A 10908-nucleotide genomic window follows, 5' to 3' on the forward strand; every position below is an offset into this window, starting at 1 on the left:
AGCCATTTTAGAATGAAAGCAGGAGGTACGAAGTGAGAAAAAGGAATCTAAGCTTGGAATTATGGAATTTTCTTCCAATTTGGCTGTACAGTTCCTGCCCATCCCTCACTCATTGTGCTAAATCTCACTTGAGATTTATGCAAGGACAGGGAACATTTGTATCATCCAGACAAATACTACATGGATATCCAAATCACATTTTCATCTGGCGTATGAAAGAAGCTTGTTAATGCTGGTGATTAATTTGCTTTCTGTGGAAACATTACTTGTGGGCAGGCTGCACTTCTATTTTAAGGATAGACTCACTAGATGGAGCCAGAGTCATCTCTGCAGGAAAGCATCTTACAACCCTGAATATGCTGGATAGGCCAAGATTTCCTGCTTCATAAGGTATCCATTCTCAGTCTCCACACACATTTCAGCTACACAAATATAAAACTGCTAGATCACTGGATTGCTAAATCGATGGTGCAGTTTTGGTATGCTACTTGTGTTCTATTTTTACAGTTTGTGTGTGTGTAATATAGCCAACAAGGACAACTGTAGGCCCTGTTTCTTTCTCTCCCAGAAGATCCAAAGCCTCAGAAGATGCCCACCACACCATTGCTTTCTGCAGCTGGCCCTATCTTCATGAAATCAGCCAGCAAATCATGGCTGGGCCAAGATGTGGGTGGGGAGAATTAGTGTGCACACAGAGAAATAGTTATATGCCTCCTATGAATAGCATAGATAGATATAAATGTGATGGAGTTGGAGGACCACTGTTTTGAAAAAAAAGATTAACCAGCTTGTGGAAGGATTGACGAGACAGTACAAATCCCACCAGTGCACATCCTATTGCCCCAAGAAGGGATCAGGCTTGGAATTTTACACCAGGAGCACTAATCCCACAGTGTTCTCTTTCCGGGAGCACAGAAGGCTCTTCCAATAATGTCAGCCTATCAGATAAGCACAGGTGCCTACTGAAGGAGAATCAACACGCATTCATAGCTGGGATTTCTAAGTCATGCTTTTGCTACACACCAAACCAAAAGGTCAGGAGGTCTGTTCCTGCTGCTTAGGAACTTTTTTCCTTCTGGTGAGGTCGAAATTTAATGTACACGGTTTCGCTAATTCTGTTTGTTCCTAGAATAATTCTGAGAAGGAAGAAAGGTCCTGCAAAATAATGATGTAAGAAAATCAGATGAACAGCAGATCTGTGTTTTATCATAGCTAGAATTTTTATGGTTCACAGAAGTTTTAGCAAACTCATTATGCAGCACCTCTGTAGTTAGCACCTACAGCCACCAAACAGCTTGGCAATCAACCAGAATGAAACACGCTCAAAGAAAAGACAGAGTCATATCTTTAACGTTGCCCCTTGGCGATATGCATGACAGATGTCTGTTTCATGGACAGCCAGCAGATGTGATGTCAGTTAGAACCTCATCTTAGGAAGCAGTTTCAGTTCCTGTTGCTTTGACAAACACTTTCAAGTGTTTCAACACCCAGAGGACTACAGAGGAAGAGCTTAGCAGTACTGACTCCACCTGAGCAATTCTTCTTTTAAAAACTTTAAAAAAATACCAAAAGCATTGAAGAATTATGAAAATCACCTTTTTCTTTGCTGTGCAGTTCTTGCTTGATCTCTTTGCTTGCTGTCATACGTATGACCAATATCCCTTGCCTGACATAGAAGATGCAAAGTTCATTGAAGACTGTGTGAGAGTTCACAATGACTTCCGATCCAAAGTGAATCCACCAGCCAGCAATATGCTTCGTATGGTAAGGAGACTTTTGTGATCTATTTGAAAATTAATGAAGATGGTGCTGCTGATTTAGACCATCCTTGTTTCCATTTCCTCTGTGCTTTTCTTTCCCTTTTTGTCAGTGATTTCTGTACTATGTATGATCATTCTTAGGAAATAGAAAGCAATTCATTTTCACAGTACTGTTCTATCTTACTAATTGGAAGGAGATTTCTTGTATAGGAACAGATTGTTGCTCTAATTGTCAGCCACAGCTAAAGACTGTATTTGAATAAAATATGTATAATGTTCAGTTCTCAGCATTTCATTTACCTTTTTCAGAGAGAGACAGTAATCTTCCTTATATTAGTCCAGTTTTCTTACAAGAAATCTGTTTGGTATTATCCTGGAAGGCAATCTGTACCACAGGGCTTATTGGAAATCTAGTGTCTTGCCTTGTTTCTTCCAATCTAGAATAATGTACTGAAGAAAGAGATTTGCTTGGACATTCAAATAGATGCCTCATCTTAATTTGCTGCAACAGGACTTGGAGAGCAGGGGTGCTAGTATCTGGACTAGAAAGCAGATCTCCCCGTAAATGTAATGGATGTCAGAACAGGCTGTGTATCAGTCTTAGCTTGCCCAATGGAGTGTGTAAGGAGAAGACAGATAGGTGGGGGAGATAACCCCAGTTAGCTCATATCATTACTTTGAGCCTTCCGGCAGTGCTGCTTAGCTGAAAAGGAAGCTAAATGCATAATCACAAAAATGCTATGAGTCATTTCTATGTAAGGAAGATCACAGCAAAGAAGTAACATTCATACTACTCATGATTTTAATTTCTTGGAACTTTGTTAAATCTATCTATATTTAATTGATAATGCAAAAGCACCAGAGCAAACTTAGCTGCTCGGACCAAAGATCCAGCAATGCTGGAATAAGAAAAAGACAAATATAAAGAAACCTGTTCTGTTGTGTTCGAAAGCTCACAATGGATTTTCCTTGCATGACTTTTTTCAGCCTCTGCAAGTTTTTATCATCCCTAACAACTCGCAGCAAAGAGCTGCACAGTCTACCTATAAGCTACGTGATGATATCTCCCAGCATTCTATTTGCTTTTGTTAACTACTAGCTTCCTCTGATAGGCTCTGGTGCCAGTATTGGAAAGAGCAAGTGATCATTGCTTGTTTGCATACTTAACACAAGATAAAAGCTACTGTGTAGGATGTTGCTTTATGAAAGCCTTCCATTGTTAGGATGATCTTGCTCCCCTATGTTCTCTGCATCCCTTCCAGTTCCAATGTCTCCTTCTTAAAGTGAGGTACTGTGCACAGTTTTTAACAGGACTTCCACAGTGGTGTACTTATATTTTTTTTTTCATTCTCCATTCCTTCTCAAGGAATTTCTAAAACTTCATCATTTATAGTATTACTCAGCATTGATTTATCAGTAGTAATGGTCAGCTCCAAACCTATCATTACGAACACAAAGCTAAAATTCTTTTTTTTTTTTTTTCTCACATCCCTTCACTTACTTATTTTAACTTACTTATTTTTCCATACCTACTTTTACTTGCCATTTTATTGCCTGGTGGCATAAATCTTTCTGCAAGTCTCACAGACCAGTCTCCATGCCGACATGGCAGCTTAAACATCGCAGTCCAGCTCTAAGCATTGTAACAAGTCTTGTACTACAGAACAGTGAGAGGTGCTACATGTCCAGTAATATCTGAGGGAGAAAGAAGAAGAGAATTTCTTGCTTTGAGAGTAGAAATGACAAGACAAAGAAGCTGAATGCAAGGGAAAAAAACTGCTATCTTCTCTTTAAGAATACTTGAATCCAACTAACTCATTGCAGTTCAGGTTACACTGTATTTTCACTTCTTTCTACAGTCCTGGGACCCTGCTTTAGCTAAGTCTGCCAAGGCATGGGCAAAGAGGTGCATGTTTGAGCACAATATCTACCTTAAAATACCACAGAAGATGCACCCTACCTTTACATCTATTGGAGAAAACATCTGGACTGGCACTGCCACCATCTTTTCTGTGCACGTAGCTCTGACTGATTGGTTTAATGAAGTCAGCAGCTACGATTTCAACACCCGTCACTGCACTGACAAGTGTGGTCACTACACCCAGGTGAGTCTTCTGTGCTCAGTGATTTATTATGTTTTTTTTAAAAAGTGCAGACATGGACCAGACTGCTTTGGAACACAAGTTATGGCAGGGTTTTTACCCCATATGCTAGTGCTTAATGAGATTGGAAATAAATTCTCATCTGCAGGTCTGTCTGAGCTCTGTTTCATTAATGGTTGGAAGAGATTATCTCCCTGACAATGTCAGGCTTCTGAGGGAGTCAGGCAATAGCTGCTAGACCACCTATCAGTCATTGGTCTCAGGCACACTTTGGGTTGTCAGTGTTACCCATTTTAAACTTTCACAAGATCATTCCACTCAGTCACCAATTCATTCATCAATACTGTGAATTCTGGTTCTGGTTGCTTTTACAGACCCGGAACAGGTGCATCACATGTTTCACTTTTCTCTTCAGGTTGTTTGGGCAACGAGTTACAAAGTTGGCTGTGCAGTTCATTTCTGCCCTAGAATTCACAATCTTCAAGGATTCAACAATGTGGCGCATTTTGTTTGTGACTATGGGCCAGCGTAAGTCAATTATGACATTTGGGGTTTCATGTTTTTGTTTTTAAATGTGCTTTAACTAACAACATCAGATTTTACCAATGGCAGGAGCATTATAACAAATTTCAGAAGCTATGTCCACCAATCTGGTTCCCTGACATCTAGAGCATGAGGTGCTGGGCAGTCTGAGCTGCAGAAAATCACTCTCTATAAAAGCAGACGAGCAGATCCTGGCAGAAAGCACGTGCTGTCAGCAATGGAATAAAATCCATTTTCTGGACAAAGTGAGATTGAGAGAAGACCTCATTGTTCTCTACAACTACCTGAAAGGAGGTTGCAGTGAGTGGAATGTCAGTCTCTCTTCTCAGGCGACAATTGATAGAATGTGAAGAAATAGCTTCAAGTTGTGTCAGGGGAGGTTTAGATTAAATATTAGGAAGAATTTATGTGTAGAAAGGTGGTCAGGCATTACTGACCAGGGAGATGGTGGTGTCCTTGTACCTGGAGGTATTTAAGAGATGTGTGGACATGGCATTAAGGGGCAAGGGTCAGTGCTGAACCTGGTAGTGTTAGTTGATGGTTGAACTTTGTTATCTTAAGTGCCTTTTCCAAACTAAATTATTCACTGATTCTAGTATAAAAGGAAGACAGTGCTCAAGTTCATCTCTAGACATATTCTAGACATGTCTTCTAGACATATATTTTATGGATTTTTAAAAAATACAGATGGGTAACAAGGGGCTAAAAGCAGATTCCCATATACTTGGTCTGAATAGTACAGCATTGCACAAGAAACCTCCCCATGTCAGTGAGTGTATGAGTCTCACCTAAGTGGAATTTCAAATAGTGATAATTATCCTTTTTTGGATAAGGGTTGTTTTGCCCAATAATAGCTTCCCAATATATATTATTCTAGCATGTGTGTTTAAATTGCTCTTCTAAAGACTGAGCTAACAAAATACTGTTCTTCTCCTCAGGGGGAATTACCCAACAAAGCCTTATAAAGCAGGACGACCATGTAGTGGATGCAGTAACGACCAGTGTCTAGGCAATCTCTGTGGTAAGGTCAAAGTGATTCATTAAGGAGATTGCATAGAAATAGTGGTGTCATGAGTATCAGTAAAAATACAGTAGTGGGTCAGTTTGCACTAAGTATGTAGTGGGTCTGTAGCCCACCACAGGACTGAAGTCAGGTTAGGATAGAATGTGAAGTTATCAATTGGAATATTTTGTAATTTAAGGTTTCTGGAGGTACAAAGCAGAGTTTCTAATCAATTGATACATCAAAGATGTATCAATTAGATTACTTTTTACCTTTTATCTGATAGGGAAGTCAAAAAACTAAGATATACCCAACAAATATTCCCATCTGATTTTTTTTCACTAGGAGAAATAGTATATTTAACTTTTCCATTCATTTTATATGTCCTAACACATTTTCCAGAAAACTATAGTTCTGAACCAATAATGAGACTATACTGAAAAATACTTTAAGTGTTAGAATTTTCTGAAACAGAGCAATGAGAGCTTGTTTTCCCACAGCAGTTTGCAGACGTGGATCTTAATTGTCTCACCCAGTCCCAAATTAGTCAGAAACAGTGTTTTAAATAGTCAGAGAGTAACAGGCATGCAACAGTGTCTTAAATATTACCCTTGTGCAGTGTTTTACAGGAGATGTTCTCTACTAGCCAGACTCTAGATAGCTTCAGCTGTAAAAATAATTGAGCATTTGCTATTCGTTTTCGTTCTGTGATGTTCTAGCTGATTCATTTTGAAGTCACAGGCTGACAGGCCACAGAAAGGCTATCAGCATCACAAAGACTAGGGGGAGGGAGAGGAAAAAGAGAGCTTCTGTTAGTTCAGTGCTAGATCCTACAACCAGTTTTGCTATATTCTCCTATAGGACAAAGACTGTTGCATTGATATCTTTTTTCTGATCTCTCCACAGTAAATGCAGAACGTGAGAAACTTATAAGTATGTATTCGATTGCTTTTCATTGTTTTGTTATGAATATGGCTAAGTTGATCAGGCTTTAGCAGTCATTTCTTTATTCTTTTTTAGGTTATACCAACTGGTATCCGGACTGGGACACTCAGCCCCAGCCACCGCGGCCCCGTCCCCCCCAGCCTCCAACCCCTCGGCCTCCAGCCCACACACCCACAGCTGGGCAACTGCATTCTTCCTGTGACCCCTACTGTGTTAGTGTCTTGATTTTAAGGCCACTATTTTTGGTACTGAGTGCTGTAGGTGTTCGTTTAGCACAGGGGTGGTTTCCACACATGTGTATGTATGTGTAATGATTGTTAAGATACTGATAGTGATTATACCATTCCATTAGAGAACTGCATGTTTGATAAAAAACAGTTAGTCATCTCTGCTATACTTTGTGATGTTTATCGAATGCAAAATGCTTCTGCATTCAGGGCAAGATTTAAATGGCTGTGCATGGAGTTGCTGTAATTTATTAGCGTGGCTTCTACATCTGTAAGAGCCTCTTAGTTCTGTTTCAGGGGTAGTTTGCTGGAAGGACCATGTAGGCAGTGTACTGCTGTATATGCTAATAAGCCTTCTGGAAACCTGGAGCATCACAAAGATATATCTGAATCATAGAATCAAAGAGTATCCCAAGTTGGAAGGGACCTCAGTGATTATTGAGTCCAACTTCCAGCTCCATGCAGGACCACCAAAAAATCAGGGGGTCTGAAGTGAAAAAGGCCAACAAAAAAGCTCTTTTTAAGGCTTTTTTGAATCCAGCAAGGAGTGGAGCTGGCACATTCTTAGCACAGTTTAAATATCCTAGGAACATGTCATCACTCACCCTTGACTTTGGCACCTGCTGATAAGCTTTAAATAGCCTCAGGGAACACAGAGCACACCAGGTGAGTAACCATTGTTGCCCATTGAGAACGCGGAGGTTCTCGGGAACTGCAGGCCTAAACATGGTCTCCACCAGACAGTAGGCTTATTCCAAGAAGAGTGTCCCAGACAGACGGCCTGGCCGGAAGTATGGTCGTTCAGGTCTCCATCTGAAAGGAGTGCCTGAACCAGCACTCCTGGTTATCTGGAGAGGTCCCAGAGGACTGGAGGCTTGCTGATGTGGCTCCCATCTACAAGAAGGGCTATAAGGAGGATCCAGGGAACTACAGGCCTGTCAGCCTGACCTCGGTACCCGCGAAAGTTATGGAGCAAATCATCTTGGGTGAGATCACATGGCACATGCGTGGCATCCAGGGGATCAGGCCCAGCCAGCACAGGTTCATGAAAGGCAGCTCATGCTTGACCAACTTCATCTTCTACGACTGGGTGACCAGACTGATAGACGGGAGAAAGGCTGTTGATGTAGTCTACCTAGAATTCACCAAAGCCTTTGACACAGTCTCTCACAGTATTCTCCTGGGGAAACTGGCCTGTCCGTGGCCTGGACAGGTATACCCTTCTTTTGGTAAGGAACTGGCTAGAGGGCTGTGCCCAACAGGTAGTGGTTAACGGAGTTAAGTCAAACTGGTGACCCTGTTACAAGTGGTATCCCCCAGCGGTCAGTGCTGGGGCCCATCTTGTTTAATGTCTTTACTGATGACCTTGATGAGGGGATTGAGTGCACCCTCAGTAAGTTTGCAGATGACACCAAGTTGGGAGGTGGTGTTGATCTGCCTGAGGGTAGGGAGGCCCTTCAGAGGGATCTAGATAAACTGGATGGCTGGACTGAGGTGAATGGGATGAGGTTCAACAAGGCCAAGTGTTGGGTCCTGCACTTTGGCCACAATAACCCCATGCAGCATTATAGGCTTGGGGATGAGTGGCTGGATGACTGTGAAGAGGAAAGGGACCTGGGGGTGTTGGTTGATTGCTCAGCTGAACATGAGCCAACAGTGTGCCCAGGTGGCCAAGAGGGCCAATGGCATCCTGGCCTGCATTAGAAATAGTGTGGCCAGCAGGAGCAGGGAGGTGTTCATCCCCCTGTACTCAGCACTGGTGAGGTTGCACCTCAAGTATTGTGTTCAGTTTTGGGCCCCTCACTACAAGAAAGACATTGAGGCCCTGGAACGTGTCCAGAGAAGGGCAACAAAACTGGTGAGGGGTCTGGAGCACAAATCTTATGAGGAGCAGCTGAGAGAGCTGGGATTGTTTAAGTCTGGAGAAGAGGAGGCTCAGAGGAGAACTTATTGCACTCTACAACTTCCTGAAGGAAGGTTATGATGAGGAGGGGTTTGGCCTCTTATCCCAGGCAACAAACAGGACCCGAGGAAATGGCTGCAAGTTCTGCCAGGGGAGATTTAGATTAGACATAAGGAAAAACTTTTTCTCTCAGAGAAGTGGTCAGGCACTGGAATGGCCTGCCCAGGGAGGTAGTGGAGTTGCCATCCCTGGCAGTGTTCAAGAGACTTCTGGATGAGGAGCTACGAGATATGGTTTGGTGCTTGTGGTAGCAAGGGCAATGGGAGGATAGTTGGACTAGATGATCTTGTAGGTTCTTTCCAACCTTGTGATTCTATGATTCTATCAAAACCTATGTCTGAGAGCATCGTCCAAGTGCTCCTTCAGCTTTTGAGTTGAACTTAACTCTGAATCCAAAAGAAGCAATAACTCATTTTCATTAAATTTCAATTATCCCAAACATCATTTTTTCTCGATATTGGAGATTTAACTATGTATTACTTTTAAAGAAGAGAAAGAATAAAGCTTGTCCTTTACTAAGCCTGTATGTGTTAGTCTCCATTTAAGTTATTCTATTGTCAGTGGTACCATTCCATTCTTCTCTCAGAGCTAATCTTTGTCCTGTGTAGCTCAAAAAATACAGGTGAAGATTGATAGAGCGAGGTTTAAAATTGAGTGCCAGTGGAAGAAACCTAATATTAGGACGTTTGAAGGTGACAAAACCTGACATGCGGAATAGGTAACATCCACCCTGAGCTGGCAGAGAGAGGCAGTGGGGAGTGGGGAGGAAAGCCAGATGTGGGAGAAATGAGGTGGTCTCAGAACAGGTTCTGGTTCAGAAGTGAAGATCTCAGCCTCATTCAAAAAGCCTGAATCACTGGTGGCTTCAGTTTGTTTTTAGAGTCTTTTGGCCTCAACCACCTATTGTTCCTACATACCTCTGTTAGCAAAGGAAAACAAACCCAGCCATGCTTCAAGTTAAGAAATACTGGCTGAAATTAGCATGTGTAACTGCTATTAATGTTTCTCCTCCTTTATCTTAGATATACTGTTTGTGAACACAGTATCTCAAATTCTGAGCCACAATGTAGCTCACAAGGAATGTGGCATCACACAAAGAAAATGAGCCCCAGGTATTCAGGCTTTTGTTAAAATGTCAAAATTAAAATTTTGTTAAAATTTTCTTACCATGTAAGAAAATACATATTTAATTTGACCATTGTCAGTTCTTGTCTGCTGCCATCTTTCATACTAAGAGATAAGTAAAGATTTAAATTAAAGGGTTTAAATAAAGACTTAGAGAATATATATGCATGCATTTATTATTGTTTGCATTTAACAGACAGGATAGTTGACCTGAATTGGCCAAAGGATATATCACATTGTGTAACATTGTGGTCAGAAATGAAATCCAGAGTAGAGGAAGAAGAGGCAGGGGTTTCTTCCAGGGTGGCCACTGCTCACAGACTGGGCGCCTATATATCTGTCTATGAGGGTGATTGCCTTCACAGCACTTGTTATTTTGTTTGTTTGTTTTTCTCCTTCATCTCCACTTCTGTTGAGCTGTATTTATCCTGACTCATGAGTTTTCTCATTTCTGCTTTCTCCTCCATTCTGCTGGGAATGGGGACTGAGCAAGTGGCTGTGTGGGTGTGTCTCACTCCAATTTATAGGAGGGAGAGGAGGTTCTTTGATATCTGTATACCTGGTGTGAGATTAAGAAGAAATGGTTCAAATGTTGGTCCAACCAGTTTATTACAAATCTTAATCAGGGTGATAGGGAAGGGGAGGACAGACACTATTATGAAATAGGGTGATGGGGAAGGGAAGAAGGGCAATAGAAAAGATAGGAAAGAAGCAAGGAGTCTTTATAGGAAGCAAGAGGGAGATAGTCACCACCATGGATCCAGTGTGGTTCGTAGCTCGGTCTTCAGTAATGGTGGGTCATCGAGCATTGTTCCGTTGACAATGATAGTCACCACAGCGATGGTGATGGAGACTTCTCAATGGTGGAACCAACTTATTTATAAGTCCAAAGTCGTCGAGTCAGCTCTCCTTTGAGTGGCAGCTTCTGGATCTGGGATCTCAGCAGAAACTCCTTTTTTCCCATCTTCTGGGCCTTGCCACCAGATAAGAGGGAACAGGGAGGTGCTAACTTGTATCTTGCCTTCACAGGATACAATGGTATCATTCCCCAGTCTCCCATAGCAAGCTGGAGTTACTTGGTCACAGGCTAGATCTTCTGCCAGTAAACAGTCCTGAGCACTCTCTTCCAAAGGCAAACAGCTCCAAAGAAATGCTTTCAAATTGTAAAATTGTCCACACAGTGATGTTGATTGCCACATGCAACACCCATCACTCATCTACTAGACAAGTCAGTTTTATC

The 10908-nt window shown here is 41.8% G+C and overlaps 1 protein-coding gene across 1 annotated transcript; it reads left to right on the plus strand.

Annotated features, from left to right (window-relative positions):
* Window positions 1–1445: 1445 nt before the first annotated feature.
* Window positions 1446–9066, plus strand: LOC100551190 (glioma pathogenesis-related protein 1-like). Its single transcript, XM_085221503.1, has 6 exons — window positions 1446–1764; window positions 3620–3865; window positions 4278–4390; window positions 5344–5426; window positions 6315–6341; window positions 6429–9066. The coding sequence occupies exons 1-6, from the start codon at window positions 1585–1587 to the stop codon at window positions 6662–6664; spliced, it is 885 nt and encodes a 294-aa protein (XP_085077629.1). The 5' UTR covers window positions 1446–1584; the 3' UTR covers window positions 6665–9066.
* The last annotated feature ends 1842 nt before the right edge of the window (window positions 9067–10908 follow it).

The sequence above is a fragment of the Meleagris gallopavo genome, chromosome 1 (genome assembly GCF_905368555.1).
Source record: "Meleagris gallopavo chromosome 1, MGAL_WU_HG_1.1, whole genome shotgun sequence".
NCBI lineage: Eukaryota > Metazoa > Chordata > Aves > Galliformes > Phasianidae > Meleagris > Meleagris gallopavo.